We start from the raw sequence: 21,838 nt of genomic DNA, 5'->3' as shown, positions 1-21,838 counted from the left end.
GGCGAGGACACGGGGCGGTTGGAGGTGGGGAGCTGGGAGTCAATATGGAGGTGGTGTGGAGTCAATATGGGAGCGCGTGTGTGGAGAGAACGGAGTCAGAGATTCAGGCTGGAGGGAGAGGGAGAGGAGAGGAATTGGAGCAGTCTTTGTATACCAGGCACTTTTCTAAATGCTTCACGTATAGGAGGGAGGGACTTTTTTAAGTCAGGCAGGGCTGGAAAGTGAGGTAGAGAAGTTGAGTTATTCAAGGGGCCCTCTGTGTCCTTTCGTATCGAGGATCTACTAGGTCCCCAGATCTGTGGAGTTGTAGGTTCCTTATGTATGTTCTCTGTGTCCGCTCAGCAGACTTGAAGGTGGCATTACTGTCGTGGTCAGACGGAGGGGGTACTGAGTGAGGCTCGGGGAGTGGAAGCGGCACCCCAGATCACCCACCTGGTGAGGAGAGGAGCGGAGATTTGAACCCACGCGTCTGCCTGGTTCTGGCTGCCGCCCAGTGCTTGGCCCTCCCGAGGCATTTCGTGACTACCGGAAAGCCTGAACGGCACACTGACACAGCTTAGGGGAAAGGTTGGAGCAATAACAGACATGGAGGGCTCAAAGGAAGAAGTTGAGCTCGTCTGTGCAGTTGTTCCCCTGCCTTTTCTGCCCTGGGGTAACTGTGAGGCTCTTGTTCCAAGCAGTCTGGGGCCCTTTGAAACTCCTTCCCCTCGTGGCATGCCCTCCTAGTTCTCCTGGGACTGGAGCGCAGCTTCATCGTGCCTCCCTTCTTCCCGGTCACTTTCATTTCCGCTGGGCCACTGGCCTGCCTGGGTGGCAGCTCTCACGTGGGACTCGGGTGAGGAGGTCTGGGTCAGTGACGTCCTTCCCTGTGGCCCTGATCGTGTTCCCACGGGGCGGCCCTAGGCCGGTTCCTGGGAAGCGCGTCATCCCTGCTGCCCACGGTAAGGGCAGGCGGTGAGTGATGGGGCCCCTGTCCCAGAGCAGAGCCCCTGCTGATTTACAGCAAGGGAGGGGAATGGACTATTAACTCCCCCTTGCCTGTAAGACTGTATCCTGCCTTGCAGTCTTGCTTGGAGGTCCTGGCAAAGAAGCAGCTGCATTTTGGAAGCTTAGATGCTTGATCAAGATGGGGTCAGTGGGGGCCGGCGGGGGCGACGGTTTGTGGCAGCTTCTGACCCAGGTCAAAGGCTCCTGACATGGGGGCGGTCTTGAGGCGTAAGTCGGAAGGGCTGACCTCGCTGGAGCCTCTGCACCTCCCACTTGGCTGGCTCTGCAGGAGGCATCCTCTGCTGGGGCTGGAGCTGGAGTGTTGCTGATCTTGAGGTTTTCTCTTCGCGTGGTGCGATGGGCCACTTGCTTTGACCCTTTCCTGCCTGGCCAGCTGTGGGGGACTGGTTGCAATAGGGTGTCAGCCAAGCAGTATGAAGCTGGAGGTATTACCCCCCCATTACCTTGTAAGTTGGGGGTTTTGTCAGGGGCGGTTCCCTGTCCCTTGTCCCCTTTGCCTTTGATGCCCAGTAAGTGCCGCTTGGTGGGCAACATGCTGCCTGAAGCCGACAGAGGTGGTTTGTCACCGCAGTTTGGCGGTTAGTGGGGGATGTGAAGTTTTGTACTGTATTTGAAATCATGAGGCTCCTTGGATATGTCTCTTCTTTTCTCTCCTTCCGTCTTCAATAAAATGATTGCGTTAAGAATCGTCCCTTCCTTCCACCTCTGTAAACCAGCCATGTTCCCTGGAAGGGGTGGCAGGGTGACCGATTTCTCAGCTGCAGAAGATTCGAGTATGGGATGTATTTTTGCCATGAGTGTTGTCAACACGGGTAGGCCTTTTTATGCTGTCAGGTAACCAGGTTTGGTCCCGGACAGATGATGATGTTTCTCTTGAGCACTTTTGGCTTACCTCTCTGTTCCCTTTCCTCATCTTGGGGATCCACCCTCTGCCCACTCTGCTTTCCTTCTTTTCTCTTCCATTTCCCCCTCCCCTGCCCTCCCAGGGTGACTTCATATACTCCCCCTTTCCCTCTGTGAACATCTACCCTGAAGAATCGGATGGCTTTATTCACACCAAGTAGATGTGTGATAAGGCTTAAGTATTTACGGACTCTGGACCTTTGAGTAGCTCTGCTTTAGAAACCTTCCACTGTCTTGGGATAATCTGCTTCCCGTTGTGGAGCGCGGATTCCCAGCTCAGTGTTTGTGGCCCAGTAGGAGCCTCTCGACAGGTGTGTGAAGGGACACACCCATCCCCGTGAGGGAAGTGCAGGGAGGTTCAGGTGGTAGCCAGGGTGTTCATGTGTGTGGTGGGATGTCCTTCTGGCGTGTAAAGCAGAGGTAGGGGCAGCAGATGGAATACAGGATGTTCAGTGAAATTTGAATTTCCGATCACTTTTTTTTTTTTTTTTTTTAAAGGATATCTCTTGTCTCCTGTGATATTTGGGACTTATGTAAAACTAAAAAAATTGTCATGCACCTGAAAATCAAACTTAACTGGGAGTCCTTTATTTTTATTTGCTAAATCTAGCAGCCCTACAAAGGAGGGGAGCTGTGTTGAGTCATCAGCCAGACGGATAAAGTTGTTTTGGAGTCAGCCACCCCCTTTCAGATCCCTGAATTTATAGCATGTGTTGTTGTGGAGGGAAGGATTCTGGTCCCGCTGTGCTGTTCTGTTCCTTAGCCTGCAGCCTTGGGCAGGTACAAGTGAATGAATATGTAGGAGTATTCAGTACAACTGAGAGTGTCAGCATCTCACACTACAGTTCTATACTCCTAAGCCTAGTGTTTCCAGGAAGAAATGGAGTTTCTTTTTCTTTCTTTTAAGATTTTATTTATTTATTTTAGAAAGAGAGCGCAAGCAGGGGAGGAGCAGAGGGGGAGGGAGAAGAAGAGGGAAAGAATCTCAAGCAGACTCGTGCCGAGTGTGGAGCCCGACGCCAGGCTCGATCTCACGACCCCGAGATCATGACCTGAGCCTAAAACAAGAGTCAGACGCTCAACCGACTGAGGCACCCAGGTGCTGAAATGGGGTTTCTGAGAAAAGTGGCTGAGTCTATGAACACTGCCCCCCTCGACCTTACCATCTTGATGGCTAAGAACTCGTCGGCTCCAGACAACTCTGAACGGCTCCATGGACAGGCCACATGAACTAGGTCTCTTTTGAAGGATCTTCCCGAATGTGGGTCCCTCAGCCACTCTTTGCCCTGACTTATCCTGGCACCACCTGGTGTCTGCCTCCCTCGAACTTCTTCTCTTCCCCCCATTCTTGAGTGTCTTTATTAGTTACTTTGATCATTTACTCATGTTTGTTTAGTTTTCAATTGCAGACTTTGCCAGGCACCAGGGAGCTTACGTTCTCCCAGGGGAAAGAGTGCCTCTTTGCTGCACTTAGGGCAATGATCAGCTTTGTTTAGGAAGCCTCACTTTGTATACTTCACTTTGAAGAAGTGGGTTAAATGGAAGTACAACGAGGATACCATTTGTTTATTAGTTTGTTACCAGCCTCAAGCGCCTTCCCCAGCCCTTTGGCAAAGCACCATAGTGCAGAGAAGATGCTGGGCCTTTTTTATTTCTAAAAGTCATGGTGCATCAATCTCCTAAGGTTCTCTCATTCTTTGAATTTAAGTCTCTTGATCTCAGAGTCAGGCCAACTAAGTGAAGATTCACTTTACACAGAGGACACGGGGAGGTCTGTTTTTACACTGACCTGAGCACTCAACCAAGGTGGTTGAAGGTATCTGTAGTGGGTTCTTAAAGAGCAGTTGGAAGGAAATCATAAGATGAAGGCATTATATTGAGTTTCTGTCCATTCCTCTTCTGTCTGGCCTCATCCCAGCACCTAAGTTCTACAGCCTGAAATCATGAAATTTACATCGCCTTATGCACAGAATAACGGCCTCTTCTTATAACAACCAGGAATTGCATTTGGTTGCAAGCAACCAAGGACTCAAAAACAATGGCCTGCACATGCTAGGATACGTTCTCTCACCTGGAAGAAGACCTGAAGTAGGCAGTCTAGTGTAGTCTGGTGCTGTGACTCCGTGGTCATCTGAGACCCAGTGACCTATAAGTGTTGCTCAGTCCTATGAGTTCCAGCTCAAATCCATCTCATGGTCCAAGATAGCTCCAGGAGCTCCAGCTGTCACATCTGCATTTCGGAACGAAAGGGATAAAAGAGGAATGGGCAAGGGACGTATTCCCCTTCTATTTTAAAGAGTCTACTCGGAATTCTCAGACAACACCCTGCTTGCATTTCATTGCTGGAACCTGGTCACACAGTCGTGGGTAGCTGCACACCTGGCTTGGCTTAGAGGTTTTTGACTAGCAGGGTTGTTTCTAAGGATGGAGGGGAGGGTAGATCTTGGGAGGCAGCTAACTGTGCCACGTCTGGGCTGTGGTTTACCTATCTTCTAGTAAGGCCCTGGGTTGGATGGAGTTAGAGGTGGGCAGGTGTGACGCACAGAGCAGGCCAAGGCCTCCTCAGAGTAGGGAAATGCAGTCAACCCTGTTTCTCTCTGCTGGGTCACTTCCCTCCCTTTACGGCGTGTGGAAAAACTTCCTGTCCTTTATATTGTGTTGGAGACCTATGAGGAAATCGTAGCTTCCCATGAAGGTGTAATTGTGTTTTGTGTGTTGTGTCAAGTCACAGAATCCATTCATACTTTCTTTTAACAAATGCTAATTAAATGACTCATTTCCCATTTCCACCTCTCTGGTAGAAGCCCTGACGTCTGACCTGGATGATTGAAATAGCCTTCCATTGGTATTCCTGCCTTCTAGTGCCCTTCCCCCACCTGTCCCCACCGCCTCCCAACTGAATCTTGCCAGATTCAGTTCTGCTGATAGTTCTCCGAAAACTTCAGTGCACGTGATAGTTAATTTTATGTGTCAACTTAGCTGGGTCACACGGTGCCCAGGTGTGTGGTCAGATATTATTCTGAATGTTTCTGTGAGGGCTTTTATTGGATGAGACTTACATTTAAACTGGTGGGATCTGAGTAAAGCAGATTGCCCTCCATAATGTGGGTGGGCCTCATACAGTCAGTTGAAGGCCTGAATGGAGCAAAAGAGTGACATCCTCCGAACAAGAGAGAATTCTTTTTCTAAAGATTTATTTATCTGAAAGAGCAAGTGAGTGGGAGGAGGGGTAGAGGGAGAGTGAGAGAATCTCAAGCAGACTCCCCGATGAGCACGGAGCTTGGCATGGGGCTTGATCTCTCGACCCTGAGATCATGACCTGTCTGACCCGAAACCAAGAGTTGGATGCTCAACTGACTGAGCCACCCAGGTGCCCCCCACAGAGAAGTCTGTAGCAGATGGCCTTGGGACTTGAAGTATCAGCTGTTCTCTGAGTCTTGGGCCTGTCGGCCCACCCTTGCGGATTTTGGACTTGCCAGCCCCATGATTACGTGAGCTGATTACTTAACATAAATCTCTTCCTCTATAAACAGACGTACCTTGGAGATATTGCAGGTTTGGTTCCAGACCATTGCAGTAAAGCGAATGTCACAATAAAGTAAGTCAAGTGAATTCTTTTGTTTCCCTCTGCATATAAAAACTGTTTACCATAAATTGTAGTCTGTTAAATGTGCAATAGCATTATGTCTAAAAAGGTACATGCCATAATTAAAAAATACTTTATTGCTAAAAAAAAAAGTGCTCACTATCATCTGAGCTTTCAGCAAGTGGCAATCTTTTTGCTGGGAGGGTCTTGCCTCAGTGTTGATGGCTGCTGACTGATCAGGGTGGTGGTTGCTGAAGGCTGGGGCAGCTGGGGCAATTTCTTAGAAAAAGACGACAGTGAAGTTTGCCACATTGGTTGACTCTTCCTTTCATGAACAGTTTCTCTGCAGCATGTGATGCTGTTTGATAGCATTTTACCGACAGTAGAACTTCTTTCCAAATGGAGTTGATTTCTCTCAAACCCTGCCGCTGTTTTATCAACTAAGTCTATGAAATATTCCAAATCCTTTGTCGTCATATCAGCCATGTTCCTAGCATCCGCACCAGGAGTAGATGCCGTCTCAAGAAACCGCTTTCTTTGCTCATCCCTAAGAAGCAACTCCTCCACGGTTCAAGTTTGATCATGAGATTGTAGCAATGCAGTATAATAAAAATGAAAACGTTTGAAATATGGAGAATTACCAAAATGTGACGGAGTCCTGGAGCGAACAGATGCTGTGGCAAAATGGCGCCGGTAGACTTGCTTGACGCCGGGTTGGCACAAACCTTCAATTTGTAAAATACGCAGTATCTTTGAAGCGCAGTGAAGTGCAGCGCCGTGGAATGAGGTCTGCCCGAGTACACGTCCTTTGGGCTCTGTTTTCTCTGGAGAACCCTGACCCATACAGCATGTCTGTGTCCAGTGTCCGGCCCAGATCTAAGTGCAGTGCACAGGGCTTTTCCCTCTGGCCTGGGGCTCATTCTCTAGCCCCTGTGTGTTCTGTACTGAGCCACCTGCGCCCCCTCCTTCGCCCCACCACCACCCCCAGGTGCTGGGTACATGCTATTGCTGTGCTCCCAGCTTCTGGGTACGTCATGGGGTGTTTTGCATTGTTGCGCATTCTGTTCTCTGCCTGCAATGTTTCCCTCCCCACCCTGACTAGCTCTGTGATGTTCAGAATGGCAGCCATTGGCCACATGGGGCTACTTAGAGACCAAGTCCTAAAATCGATAAAATTAAAAGTTCAATTCTTCCGTCTCCCTAGCCACAGCTTCAAGTGCCCAGTAGCCACACGTGGCTGATGGCTACTATTTTGGGGCAGCGCACATAGAGAACATTTCTGTCATTGCAGGGAGTTCTCTTGGGCAGGGCCACTTGGCTCTTACCTTCGCCTGGTTAAAGTGAGGGCATGGGGCCGTGTAACTCCTGCACTTGCCCCGCGGTCCCCCCACCTCACTGAGCTTTCCTTCAGCTTTGCTTCTGGGAGAATTTGATGAAAGCTATGGACGTTATCCTCTGAAAACCTGGGCGTGTGGGTGCATAAATCATAAACACAATCCGAAGGTATTCATCAGCTTCCCTTCAAGGTCACCCGTGTCCTGTGGGTTAATAACTATGAGCGAATAATGCTCGTACTGCTTGCTTATGGAACAGCTAACGCTTCTGTACGGCCTACTATGTGCCTGGTCTGAGCACTTTGCATGTGTTAGCTCGCTCCTCAGAGCAACCCCACGAGGTACCTTGCAGACATTGTCTGCATTTTGCCAATGAGGAAACTGAGGCACAGAGGATTAAAGTGCTTAGGGTCACCCAGCCAGTGAGTGGCCTGGCCAGGATTTGACCCAGGCTGTCCGCGTTCCAAGTCTGTGTTCCTAACCTCTACACCAAGGGCTAAGAACCCCGCCCTAGAAACCTGAGCTCCTTGAGGACAGAAATTGCTTCTTATCCTTTGCAGATCTTCATGGCGCACAGTGAAGGTGAAATGAATGCTTAATGGAAGGAGGGATGCTTGGGATTGAGTTACACAGGCTTAAGGCATAATCGTCTTGGCTCTGGGACGTTTGGATCCTTCAACTGGGTGTCTTATGCTTTTTCTTTCTTAGTTTTATTGGCCGCAATTTGTTCCTGACCCCTTACAGCTGGGAGAGGTCCTGGGTCCTCCGAGCAGCTTTGCTTGGCAATACAGGGTGAGAAGGGGAGGGGGTTTGCAGGAGCCCTGGCTCCCTTGGAGCACCCCTGCCATGCCAGTGGGTGCTGCCCTTGCCTCCCCGAGCTGGGCGCCCAGCTGCTGCCGAGGCCCTGTCACAAGGCCTTCCCTGTCTTTTCCAGAGATCCCTAGGTGACTCGAAGTGGCACGGGCTCCAGTGGCCCGACGGGTCACTCTTCCTGACAGCCTGCTCCTGCGGGGTCTGCTGGCCATGGCCTCGTGAACATCTTTGCCTTGTCTCGCAGCTGACCCCAGCTTTTCCATATACTGAGCTAAGCAGGGAGCCATGTTGTGCTAACTCTTATTTATTTGTGAAGCCCTCCTTCTTGTCTGTGTCCCCCTGACCTTGAATTCCTTGGGAGATCTTACTGCAGGTAAAAGTTAAGATTAAGCCAAGTCATGCTGCCCCAGAGACAGAAGATGGGCTGGAGGAGGGGGTTTGACATTTCAGTGAATCCGTTGTTCTCTGGCTGTGCTTACATGGGCCTGGCAGTGAATAGTGCCAAGTGACCCAGGGAAGCCTGGAACTCAGAGAAGGTGGCAAGGGGCAGCCAAGGTCTTTGGCTCCAGGAGGGCTTGGAATTGTCCCCAGTTCTAAGTGCACATTCTTCCCTGTCCTGGTGGTAGTGACTCCCAGATGTACAGAACGTGGTCGCCGTCTTCAGGGAGTTTGTAATCTCGTCGAGAAGACCAAGTGAAGAGCAAAATAATTCAAGAGCCGTGTCATCCATATGTTCAAATGTTGGGCAGGTTTCAAAGTGTTTTTCCACTATCTTATAATGTGGCAGACGGCTGAAATAAATATAGAAACTTGGTCCTGTGAATTCAGAGAGGGTAAAATTTCACCCAGGAACACATTTTCTGAAGACCCACTGGGACCTGGGTTATATATCTTTTAGCTTGGAGGAGACAAGGTAGAGTGGAAGGGGGCATTATTTAGGTCTTGAGAGAATGGCATTCACGCCACACAATTTAGTGTCGGCAGTAGACAGGTCATTGTTCAAGTGAGTTTTCACATCATGTAAATGGGCATTTCCAAGGACAGTTGTGCCCAGAGAGATATTAATCTGATTGTGTGAGCCACAGAAGAAGGGGCCATCAACAGATGCTCCCATTTCTTTTATTTCGTGTCTCAGGGGTAGGAGGGATGTTAAGGACTTTGAACCCATTTATGTTAGTGGTTTTAGAAAGCAGCCTCCACATGGAGACAGGCGGAGCACAGGTAGCCTGTGCAAGTCTGGCCCATGGCACGCGCAGCAGGCGGGCAGGTGGTGAGGAGGACGGGTGAAGCTCCGGCCAGCTCTGGAATCCAGAGTTCGCCTCCCTGTGGTGAGCTAGCGGTCTCTCTCTCTGTCATAGGTTGTGCACGTCACCTTAGATTCGCTTCTGAATGTGATTTCAATTAGTTCTGAATGTGATTTGCAGGAGTTGGAGCCATTATTGTTTTGGGGACGGTGGGTATTTCCTGAAACAATCAACCAGAGACTGCTCATTAGTCTTCTTACCCATGTCAGCAGAGGGTGATCATGGCCCGCCTTGGCAAAATGGGCTGCAGGAGCCGGCGATGGGCAATATAACCTACGTGCCTGGGAGAGTGGCTTTGGGCGGGGATGTGTGTTCACCTCCATGCTGGTCTTTGTGAGTGGTAAGGTATAAACCACATTTCCTGCCTTCAAGAAGCTTTTGTTCTGCAAACTTCCGTGCGCCCCCCCTGCTATTGGGCAGTGCAGGTCAGTCTGAATGAGTTCTCCGTCACGTGCCGGAAACTTATCAATGGGAGTTGAGAAAAGGGGGGGAACCTGTAAGTCCTAGAAGAATGGGACTGTTTACTCCAAGGAGGAGGCTGAGGAATGACAAGAACTTTTTTTTTTTTGACCTATGAAGTGTCCTAAGAAAGAAGATCTGATTGTTTAACAAATGGGTCCAGCATGCTGTAGTGAAAAAAGAATTCACAGAAGATGGGGTATTTGAGATGGGTTTTAAGGGATGTGTAGGAGTTCCCTTAGTGGAGACAAGGAGGAAGGGCATGTGTTGCTGGCGGAGGGAATGGGACATAAAAAAGCGAGGAGTGTTGAAGGAACGGTGAGGGGTTCGGCCTCACTGGGTGGGTGGGAAGTGAGAACCTGGGCCTTGGCCTGATTGTGTTGGGGGTGGGGAGAGTGTTAGGGAGTGATATCATCAGATGTGCACTTCAGAAAGATTACCAGGTGTCCTAAATGCAATTGTGTGAAACTAAATCAGTACTAGGTGGAGTTTCAGTTGGCTCTGTGAGATTGGAAGCTAGGAGATGAGTTGGAAAGTTTGTAAAATAATCCGGGTAAGAACCGAAGCTGGAAACATCTGCCGAGGTTTCCTTAGGGCACATTTGTTCCTCGGTGCAGAACTGGGGTTGCTGGGGGGGGTGCTTGGGCAGGGCTTGTCAAGCCTTTGGATGCTCTACAGAGAAAACCTCTTGGCTACAGGGCTCAGCAGAGCGGGTGTGCTGATGGCGTGGTGGAGATTGTTTACCGAACTGAGGGTGGCCCAGAGGGTCCTGTGATTTCTCATCCAGATCTAGGGAATCCGTTTTGTAAGCTTTACCACTGGAGAAGTGGAACAGTATGGGGCTCTCTGTGTGTGCTTTTCCTCCCCAGGTCACTGGAATCAGAGGGCTTGGGATTGAGTCTGTCTTTCTAGCGTGTGACCTTGGACCAGTTCCTTAACCTCCATTTCTTTGGATGTAAAATGGGTACAATAATAACTTAACCCAGCAGGGCTGTAGGCTACAGTCCTGGGTGCGGGGGCACCTGGAACGCCGTAGGATTTAATAAACACGCCTGCCCCAGTTCCTTTGTCCTTCCTCTCTTGGGGCAGTGGAAGTGGGGTGCAGGGAGGGGCAAGACTTAGCCAGGTCCCTGCAGTTGGGTTTCAGCCCGCCTTGCAAGTGCTTTGTGGCAAGTGAGTATATGTATTTTTTCTTCTCTGTCTCTGCCAGAGACCGAGAAAGAGCTGAGGGCTTTAAGTCATAGCAGAAGAGACGTAGAACTTGTGGACAGCTGGAGTGGTTTGGCCACTAACAGGCTGTTGGGACCCCCACGTTTTGATGCATCTCAAATATGGGCAGGGTGGGGTCTGAGAGCTTGGGTGTCCTTGCAGTCTTGGAGACCTGTTCTTGCTTAGACAACATGCTGACTCTTAACTTTCCCTCCTCGGCAATCTCACTGGTATTTCTTTGGTTTGACTTATTATTTCGCTTAAATTTTGCCTTTAGTGAGGACAACTTTTGACAGATACCTTTGGTTTCTCCATGCTTTCAGTGAGTAGCGTTTTCTTGAGTTTTGTGATTATGTGGCAGGTAAATAGGTCTTCAAAAAACATTTCTTGACCACTTTATATGATGGAATATTACAAGTATATAGCAAAGCAGAGAGAATAATCAGCGACCTCTCTGTACCCATCACCGGCATCAGCAACCGACGTCTTGCCAATCACATCTTCTCTCCTCTCCGGTGTTCTTATTTTAAAACTATTCAGATATCGTATAACTTCAACCATAAATACGTATTTTATCTCTCATAGATAATAAAAACCTCTAAGAGATCACATTTTCATACCTGAGAAAATTAAAGTTCTTGTAATATCCTCCAGGACCCAGTCCTTCTTCAGATTTGCCCAGCTGTATTAAAACTGTGTTTCTTACTATTGGTTTAAAGCATTTGACCTGACACAGCCGTTCTACGTTGACTTGACAGTGTGGGCTTCCCCTTTGCCCTTGCATTATGCTCTTGCCCAACCCAGGGACATGGTTTTGCGTTTACAGAAAGAACTCTGATAGACAAAGAGCAAAATGATAGCTGGCTGAGAAGCGCCTCAAGAAGCAATTTTATTAACTTCATATTTTGGAAGGTTTGCAAACATACACAATAAAAATGCTGATGGCAGAAGCGAAATAGCTCAGTGGTTAACTTGTCTGCTGCCTCACTGTTTGCACCTGTTGAAGCCAGACACCACGTTCCGGAATGACCTTGTGAGCCCTGCTGTCATTATGTATCCTCAGTGCTGAAAGCAAGGCTCCCTGGGAGTTAGCAGAGGCCTTGGCATTCCAGTCTGAGAAGTCTAATGACTTGTTCAAGGTTGTAGACCCAAGACAATGGCCATGGTGGGTGCTAGGAATAGACCCTGTTGCTCCCCGTTCTCCGGACGTAGTGCGCTGCTTCGCTGTGGCCCAGCTGTGCTGTGCAATCAGCTCCGGGCTGTGCAGGGCTCCGGAGGGTTTCTTTTGTTGGCACTGTGGTCTGTTAAAAGCTGGGGTCCCCGGGGGTTGGAGAGCTGCAAGGGCAGACCTGGTTGCGCACCTGGTGTTGGAGGCGCATCTCTGGGCAGAGCGGCCCCTGGAGTTGCTGGTGACTCTGCACACGGTTGCCGGTAGAGAGGGCAGTGCCCACAGGGGCAGAGCGCGGCGCGAGGGCGAGGGCCGGCCACCGGGTCCTCCCCTGGAGGGGAAGGCGAGAAGTCGGGGATCAGAGCTTTGCTCCAGGGGCGCCTCATGGCTGCTGGCCTTTGACTCCCCGGCTGTGGCCGAGGGGAGGGAGATGCTGTCCCCGGTTCGGGCATCCCGGTGCCTCCGCCCACCTCTCGGCTTCCCCATCCTCCCCACAGGAAACAACGGCTCCTGACTGATGCAAAGAACTGTCGAGAGAGGGGCGCCTGGGTGGCTCAGTCGGTTAAGCGTCTGCCTTCGGCTCAGGTCATGATCCCAGGGTCCTGGGATCAAGCCCCACATCGGGCTCCCTGCTCAGTGGGAAGCCTGCTTCTCCCTCTCCTACTCCCCCTGCTTGTGTCCCCTCTCTCGCTGTGTCTCTCTCTGTCAAATAAATAAAATCTTAAAAAAAACACAAAATGTTGATACGGAGTCTGTGGATTCCCCCCAGGTGCGCTCTTCTGGCCCCCTCGCCTCCCCACCGCCCTGCAGGGTGAAGCAGCACTCTCCACCCGCTCAAGATGCAGGGTGGTGATCAGGCCCTGTGTCGTGGCCTGTTGTGGCCCGGGTCCACCTTGTGTTTCCCTGGAAAGGATGCAGTGGCTTCCGTGGTTGGTGTGTGTGTGTCTCTGGCCTTCAGACTGGGCGATGCTGATGCTTTGTGTGTCCTGGGAATGATGGTGGGGCGGGGGGGGAGGCAGAGAGGGAGATACATTTGGATGGACTTGCAGAGAGGAAGGTCGAGCCATGCTGAATTTGGGGAAACCCTCCACAGCAGAGGAACTCTGCATTCGCACATGTTCGAAGAATTTAAGAGATGGGGTATGTGACTTATGCCCTTGAGTGGGCCATCTTACTTGTTAGGCTCTTGAGTTTTCTTGCATGAAAGAAAACAATTAGTTTACATTGTGTCCATCTCCTTGGGCCCGAAGACTCGGTGACTTGATTCTGTGGAGCAGGGATCCAGTGTGGTGGTGGCACCTGGGATCTGTTGGGTCACGCGGGCCGACGCTGGGCATTGCTGCTATCCCCTGCCTCAGGCTCTGCCTCGAGCCCGGCCCCAAACTCCTGCCAGCTGGTCGTTCTGTAGCCAGCAGATGCTGCGCGCAGCCAGCGTGTGTGTGTGAGAACAAGAGGAAGCCAAGGAGGAAGTGGGTGTCATCCTTCTAGCTGGGGTGGGTGGGGAAGGCTGGACACCTGTCGCGTCCGTGCGGCAACAGAAAGGATTTGATTTGGGGGCCTGCCGGGGTGTGCCGTGCATGGCTGAGAGGCCGTGTAAGCCACTGATAGTTGAATGGGGTAGGAGTGTGTGGAGGGATTAGAGACCTGCACTTGGGGACAGGCTCTGACACGCTGATTTGGACTAAGTAGCCCCTGGTGCCCTGGGGAGGTACAAGGCCTGTGCCTTTCTCCTGCCAGAAGCTTTTGGCCGAACTGGGGAGATTTGGTAGGGTGACAGATGTGCCAACCTAAAGCAGGGGGACAAGTGGCCCATAAGTGGATCGGGACGCCCTTGGGTCTGATGCGGATGTGTATGCTTGCGTCCAGAGGTGAGTTGCAGCCTGATGCCTGGCACGGAAGACAAGCCGAGGTGGACTCCATCCTGGATGAACCTCCCCAAAGCCCCCGGCTGAAACCCTGGAGTTAGACCCCACCCTGGTCAGTGTGAGGCCCTGGATGACCATGGGGAGGGGGAGATGGTCCTGCCAGAAACAGGGTCCCAGCATCCTATTGGGTGCCTGGGCCTTCCTCACATCCAAGGTCTTGCCACAGTGTATCTTCCAGGTTCCTTTATGATAGGTTTTTAAATGTATGATTATTAATCATCTAAGGCAGGAATGCAGATGCTGTTTTAATGAGCACAGCAAGTTCAAGACTATGGATGGTCGCTGAGATCTTTTGTCGCCCTTCATTTCAGGGTTGCGCGGTATCTAGGCCAGTGCCGTCCGGTAGGACTCCCCGTGACGCTGCAAACAGTCTGTTTCTGCACTGTCCAGTACGGGGGCCACGAGCCACGTGTGGCCACGGAGCGCTTGAAATGTGGCTAAGGTGACTGAGAAACTGACAGTTCATTGCATTGAAATGAATTTAAATGTAAATAAACACATGTGGCTCGTGCCTCCCGTATTAGACAGTGCAGTTCTAGAAAACCCTGAGTGGGTAATTGCAAACGATAACGTTTGTTTTCTTTTTTACTTTCTATTATAGAAGCTTTCAAATACAAAGCTAGAGTGAATAATGTAACAGCCCTGTATATTCTTCATCCAGCTTCTACGGTGATTAAGCCTTGGCCAATCTTACCCTCCACCCCCCCAGCTCTCCCCTCTGGCTATGTTGTTTTGAACATAGATAATAGCTTTTTAATTTTATATTTTTAAACAGCTCATATTTAACCTCCGGACAGAGCTTGATCTGATCTTGATTCTTCTAATCCCATGAGGCTCCTTTGACCCCGGGATCTCTTAAAGAGCTTTGTGGCCTGTCCTCTGAAACAGCTGCGGGCCCTATGTTCTGTCTCAGAACCACGCACAGTCTTCTCATGATTTTCACAGATACACATCATGGACCTTTTATTTAATGTAGAATCTATATCATTTATTCTATCCTGTATTACGCAGCTTACTGTTAACTGATAATGGCTCGTCCTGCACATGGTACCAGTTGGGACTGAATGAAAATTGTCCCATACGCTGAGCAGATTTTTAGCTGTGTACAGAATTGCTCCAGGAAAATTGAGTTTGAGAGAAATAATGAAAAGCTCCATGGCACAAGCTGTAATTAGTAAAGTGTGATATGGATGAAACTGTTCAGTGAATCAAATCTATTGAAGTAGAAAAGAACAGATTCTAATAAAAATAACTTTGACTAAAGAAAAATGAAAAAAAATTAGAAACGCTGGAGATGAAAAATGATCAAGGAACTGAATGGGCCTAATGGAATTTTCTCTAGAAAATGCTTTCAAATGAAAATGTATCTACTCTGGGGTAATTCTGATTAAAATGTTTGTATCCAAAACATTCTCGGGAGCCAAACGGCCTCGTCAAAATGACTGGCTCCTATCTCTGGCCACCCTTCGGTTAACCTCAGACAGAAGTTTGAAGGGGATGTGGAAGGATTGGAAGTGTTCAGTATTGAGAGGCTCAGGCTGTCTGGCGGCGGCTGATGATTGGATTGCCCAGAATACACGCAAAAAACTAGAGCTTGAATCACACGGAGAACGGATGCCCCTGTCTGTTGTCCCCTTTGATGTTCATCCCGGACATGCCTCCCTCACTGAGGCCAGAGGGGGGTTTGAGCGTGCCTCAAAGGTTTTGGTTTCCTCAGATGGCCCAGAGAGGAGTCTGGGACTTTTCTTCATGAGCTTCTGGCTGGAAGATGCGTTCTTTCCAGCAGCACAGACAATATTCACTATAAAGAGGCAAGGACAAAATTGTATCCAGCTTACAAAGAGAAAAGCAAAAAAGCAAGGACAGAGGGTCCCCTGCCAACAGTTGCTCAGTGCGGCGACTGTGTCCTGATGCCCGTGGGCTTCGGGGCCAGCCCAGCCCGAGCACTGACCCAGCAGGAGAAGCTGGGCCTCCTTTTCCTCGGTGCCCTGCGGCCCCATGTTCGAGGAAGGGTTGTCGCCGACCTCCTGCTCTGGGCAGCCTCTGCTTCCCCCCAGGCAGGCGTCTTTCTTACTGTCTTTAGAAAAAAGTGGGGCACCCCAATGTCTTCCTTTTCACGCGTGAGCATCCAGGGGTTTCTGGAAGACCCGGTTGCTCTGTAATTGCTTCCACTCCCAGGAGGGCCTGCACCTGGAATGGGTGTGTGATTTTGACAGATGCTTCCCTGTGTCTCTTCCATCCTCCTCGCTCCTCTGTGAGGGGGACCCAAGTTGTTCCCAAGAGCAGATAAGGAAACAATGTTGGGCCGTAGGAGAAGTTGAGCTCGGAAGCATTCAGGATCAGCTTGGGGACCCTGCTGTCCGCACGCTGGCTCCTCACTGTGAGCGCCCTGCTGGGACAGCGGTGGCCGGCTCCTTGCATGCCCTCTGCGAGGAGCCCCGTGCTGTCCTTGTGGTTGACCTCTTTTCTCCCTGCACGCCCCCTGCCTATTTGGATCTGTGTAGCAGTGGCCGGCGTGGCCTTGATTCGGGTGCAGGGGTAAGACCGAACTTAGCTTGACCTCTTTGTGAGGAATTTGTAGCCCCAGCAGGTGGTATTTAATAGAAATCGACAACGAAGGCTCAGGCTTTGAGCCTCGACCTCACCTTTGTTAACTGTGTGATCTGGGGCAATTTATTTAACCTTTCTGAGTGTTGGTCTCCTTTATAAAGTAGGGATGATAATTGGACTGAGCTCATAGCGGAATTTTGAGATTGAAATGAGGCACTGTACTCAGAACACCTCTCAGATGTTATCTGACTCCGGATAAATGCTCAAACAGTAACTGCCATCATTACTGTCTTATAACCATCTGTCTCCATCCTTAGGGGTTTGCTAGTACCCAGGTACAAGACTGGTCTCATCGTGGGTCTGTTCTCCGTAACCTGGAGCCGCCCCCAGCTGGAGCATGGCTTTGGGGAGCCATGTGTGACAAGACTCCTTTCCAGTTTCCTTAGCTGCCTAGCTGGTACGTTAGTGCCCCCCTGCATGAGCTGCAGGTGGGAGGCAGCAGTCCCCCACACACTGAATTCTCATCTCATCTTTGGCCCCCCGAGCAGCTCTTCTTGCTGTGTATTAGTTACAGGTAGACTGTCCAGTCGTCCAATGCTTATGTCCTTGCCGAAGTTATGCAGGTTGGAGGTAGAGTGGTGGTAAGTGATGGAGAGATACCATCCAGTTTCCATGGGTCAAGGGTAGACTGAAGCCTCGTATTAGAGGTAGAGCAGAAATAGCCACGTTTAGGGGTCAGCAGCTCTGGTTTCCTGGCTGTGATCAGGCACTAAATAGCTGTGTGACATTCAGCAAGTTGTCTTGCGTTTCTGGGTCACCTTTTGAAAAATGAAGGCCTTGAACTGGTTGGTCTGGAAAGTTCCTTCTACCCCGACCCTTTGTTGCAACCAGTGCAGATGTCCAGATACTCTTCCTTCCTGAGCCCAAACATGGGCTGGGCCGGAAGTCTAGTGGACAGCCGGGATTGCAGCCTCTCCCTTCTCCTGGAGGACCTCTCCACTCCGTTCCCCCCTCCCCTCGTTGGTGACACCGTGGAACACTCACACTTGTGAGGCCCTCATAGTCACAGCTGGCCGCAGGCCAGAATCTAATGAAAGTCACTTAGCAAATTCATTCATGAACAGCCTTTTAAAATTCTTTCCGGAGAGCTGTTTCCATGAAAGTCATTAGTATCCATGAGTCATGAAGATGTTCGAAGTTTTCCTGTGTTGCATCTTAGAGCTAAAACCCAGCTCCCCCAACATTTACCTCATCAATACTCTTCTAAGCAGACCCTCAGCCCTTCAGTTTGCTAACTGGGTTTCTCTGATTTGTGCACACCGGGAGTAATATATTAATACTAGGGCTTGGGTCGTTTTTTAGAGTTTGAAGGTAAAACTTGTTGGCATTGGTTGTGCCCAAGATTTCTGGGTGTCCTCCTTCATACACCAGTGAGAACCAGCTAGCCAGCCCCTGTTGGAATTGCTAAGTCAGCTTCTGATTTTGGGGTCATGTGTCCCATTATGACACTGGGAAGCAATCTCGGAGTTAACCCTCCCCAGTTAGGTGTGTGTGTAAACTCACGGATGCCTCCTGTGTTTCCATGACCTAGCCTGGTGCCGACACCCTCTCTTTTGCCGGGTCTTCCCTGGGAAAACTTTGACAAATCATTCTCTCTTCCCTACAGTCCCACAGCACTTTACACCTCTGTTGCTGTCAGAATCTATCTTGTATCGAACGTGTCTATTCTCCCGACTGAATTGGAAGCCCTAATATTGGGGTGGGCCCCTCCCCTCCAGAGATTAGTCTCCAGGAGGTTCCTGGAGCAAGGATACGATAGAATGCTCCCTCCCCTTGTGTGTACACCAGCCTGGTCCTTCCTTGTGAAGGACCAGGTTTTAGAAAATGTTTGATGAAATGCCTTACGAAGAGGCCATGAGCTCTGGGATTATTTAGGAATCTCCAAAAGGTTGGTTCCTCAGGTTTATTAGTAGTAAAACGGGCTGGGAGCAGCCAGAAAGAAGTTGAGTTGAGATTCAGGGCGCCTGGGTGGCTCAGTTGTTGGGTGTCTGCCTTCGGCTTGGGTCATGATCCCGGGGTCCTGGGATTGGGCCCCTCGTCGGGCTCCCTGCTCAGCGGGAGGCCTGCTTCCCCCTCCCACTTCCCCTGCTTGTGTTCCCTCTCCTGCTCTGTCTCTCTCTCTCTGTCAAATAAATAAATAAAATCTTAAAAAAAAAAAAAAAAGAAAAAAGTTGAGGGAGATTCGACCAGTCTATGCTAGTTGCTGTAGTCACTTCGGTCAGGTTTGTAGAAGAGTTCAGCTGTAGAGAGGGGAAGATGTATTATCGTTTAGGTTTAGATTTGGCTGATTTAACAGAAAACTGGCTTAAACGTGAGCCTTTATTTTTTCTGTCATTTAAAAATTCCAGAGGTAGACAATCCTAACTTACTTTTCCTCTATCCTTAGGAGGGTTGCCTCATGACCCAAAATGGCTGTTGAAGCACCAGCCATTGTGTTAATATCACAAATGGAAAGACAAAGCAGTCCTCTTGGAAGGCTCACTCAATGTCCATTTATATCTCATTAGCTGGAAGTTAGAAGGGCACTAGCTATCTTCACAGCTGGGAAGTAGGGATTTTAGCTGGCACATTGCCTCACCCTGGGACATACAGGCTCTCTTCCCAGGAAAGATGAAGTGAACAGACAGTAGTGCTGAAGAGCCCCCCAATACTTACTTGAATGAATGAGTAGGTGGGCGAGTGATGGAGAGATGCCATCCGGTTTCTGTGGGTCAAAGGTTGACCGAAGCCTCATATTAGATCTTTGATATGACAAGGCAGGCACGTTTCTGATACTACCGTACAGGAGCGAAGGAGCCTCGTGGAAAATTCAGAAACTCAACAGACCTGACAGAGAGCATGTTCTTCTAAAGGCCCCTTCAGATGGGCCTCCTTTACCCCCGTCTTTGTAGAGATCTCTGGCTCCCTTATATGAACTCATCAGACGGAGATAGCAGGCGAAGAGGTGCTGGGTCTGTGGTAGAGCAACCACATCTCAGCTCTTTCTTTCGTTTGAAGAAAGAAAAGCTTCCTAATTCAAGCGGGGAGACCTGGGGGTAGAGAGTTTACCCTTAAATGTTGCTGAATTGAAATACTAAGATTTTCTAAAAAACACAAATACACATCCCACCTTGGGAAATGTTAGAATCCTGTGGGATTAATTGTTTATTGTCTTCTGGTGTCGGTTCGAAGCTGGTAGGTGGTCTGTGGGGCAGGTGGGGGGCAGCTTAGAAGCGACAGGTGCCCGTGCCGCCCCACTTGCCCGGGGAGTGCAGCTACGCAGACGGAGGGCCCCACCTGGGCTGTTCTCTTACGGGACATCCACAGGCTGGCCTGGAGGCCCGGGGGCTGGAGCGGCGTGTCGTGCTGTCTTGTTACCGTGCGGTGGGTTGGCAGTTCTGCAGGGCCGGGCCCCGTGTCGCGGAGGCGCACTTGCATGGCCATGTGGCCCGGGGCCACGGAGCAGTCCGCTGCAGGCAGGCAGGCCCTTGGGCTGCTGGTTGAAGCATTAGCCTGGTGTCATTCAGCCCCCACTCTTGATTCCTTTCGAAACTTTTTTTTTTTGACGGCAATATACATATTTTTATTTTTTATTTTATTCTATTTTTATTTTTAATTCTAATGTAGTTAACCTACAGTGTTATTTTAGTTTTAGGTGTACAATATAAAGATTCAGCAATTCCATGCGTTACTCAGTGTTCATCCTCTATCTTTTGAAACTTTGATCCTCGTCTTTGTCAAGGCCTCCCGCAGATACTGCAGTTCGGGAGGCTGCTTCCTCCTGGCCCCCCACCAGCCCTGCATTTTTCAGGTCATCTTGTCCTTCAGTCCTCCGTTCCGGATCATCCTCTTTTCAGAAGTAGCCCTGGATTCCCTCTCCTGGAAATAATTTGTCCTGCACACCCTCCTACTGTCCGTATCTCCCTCCCTCTTACGGCGCTCTGGGGCACAGCTCTGTGGGACAGACTTTGGATGTCCTCTCCATGCCTGTGTCTGTTCCCTGAGCAGATCGTCCTCCCCGAGGGTAGGACACAGCATGTGTCTGCTGTTCCCGAGGGTGGAGAGTGGCACCCATGCTGTTCCTCGCCTTGGGGGCTGGTGTGTTCCGAGTCTGTTTTGTTCCCCTTCACCGTCTTTGTCTTGTGGTTGTCCAGGACTTCCTGTAAGTCATGTGAGACTCACTTGGGCTGGATGGGGCCCCTGTTGTTCCCCTCTCTCCTGAGTCCCGGGGGCTACCCCGTGGATGTCCCCGGGGCTTGTGTAACTGCTCTGGTTGACCGAGGGTGGGTGGGTGGGACACTGCAGTGGGCCAGCGCTCTGCTCCGCTGGGAAGTTCAGAGTGGGGGCCGGAGGGTTTTGTTGTGGATTCCTGATGCAATCTCATGGGCCACTCTTGGGGGAGATGTGTTTACTGTCCAAAAGAAGTAGAATGTGAGCCAGCTATGTCATTTTAAATTTTCTGGTAGTTACAGTTTAAAAAAAAAAAAAAAAAAACACAGGTGAAATTCATTTTAATAAGATGGGTCTCTTTAACCAAGTACATCCAAAATCCTATCATTTCCTCATGTAACATTATGAAAATTGAGATTGTTAACAATTCTACTAAGTCTTTAAAATCTGGGGTGCTCTACGCTCAGTGGATTAAGGACATTTCCAGTGCTTGCTAGCCACCCGTGACTGGTGGCGGTCTAACGTATGGTCTGCTTTGATTTCTGTGCCTTCTCCCACTTGACGTTCCTCGAAAGCGGGGGCGGTGTCGTGACTGTTCAGTCCTTCCCCATCGTTGTTGGTGAGTGTGGATTGGGTGACGGCCTGGCTGGCAGAGTGACAGCACGCTTAGTGGGACTTGCAGCGCCTGGTATCCGGTCACAGCTCGGCTTCCCGCCAGCTCCGTGTGGCCTGGCTGAGTCCCTCGGGGCCACCTGTAGAACACAGTCGTTGGACTGATCTCCGGGTGCCCTTCTGGTTCTGACATGTTTGCACTGAGCCATGGATCCAGGCAGGGACGGCACTGGGGACCGCTGTATCTGTCCACCGTGGCCTCATTAACAAATGAGAGCTCTGTGAAAGGCCATGGGTGGCCATACCTGTGGCTTGCCATCTCCAGCTCTGACCGAGAGCTGGTATGTTTATCTGGGCTCTTGGGTCCTGGACTGTGAAAATCATCTACCCGCCTACCTGGTGCGTGTCCCCTTGCCCAGCATTTACAAGGCCCTGCAGGTACCAGGCCTGTTCCCACTTGGAAAGGCGGAGATGGAATGGGCAGTTCCCAGCCCTCAGGAAGCTCATCTTTTGGAGGGTGTGATGGGCCCAGAGGGGGTCCCTGTCATTTCCTGAGGCCTCACCAGGGTTCTTTCTTGCACAGGCTCAGCTGGAAGCTCAGAAAGCCACGCAGGACTTCCAGAGGGCCACGGAGGTGCTCCGTGCAGCCAAGGAAACCATCTCCCTGGCTGAGCAGCGGCTGCTGGAGGATGACAAGCGGCAGTTCGACTCAGCCTGGCAGGAGATGCTGAATCACGCCACCCAGAGGGTATGAGTCA

The 21,838-nt window shown here is 50.4% G+C and overlaps 1 protein-coding gene across 1 annotated transcript in view; it reads left to right on the top strand.

Annotated features, from left to right (window-relative positions):
* Positions 1 to 21,838, top strand: part of SH3BP5 (SH3 domain binding protein 5) — a 71,847-nt gene that overhangs the window by 35,087 nt on the left and 14,922 nt on the right. Inside the window, exon 4 of the mRNA XM_036092534.2 lies at positions 21,664 to 21,828. Within this exon, the coding sequence (XP_035948427.1) occupies positions 21,664 to 21,828 (165 nt within the window). The remainder of the gene's footprint in view (positions 1 to 21,663; positions 21,829 to 21,838) is intronic.

The sequence above is a fragment of the Halichoerus grypus genome, chromosome 1, assembly GCF_964656455.1.
Source record: "Halichoerus grypus chromosome 1, mHalGry1.hap1.1, whole genome shotgun sequence".
NCBI lineage: Eukaryota > Metazoa > Chordata > Mammalia > Carnivora > Phocidae > Halichoerus > Halichoerus grypus.
Note: the sequence above shows the minus strand (reverse complement) of the source record. Positions and strands in the feature narration are given on the sequence as shown.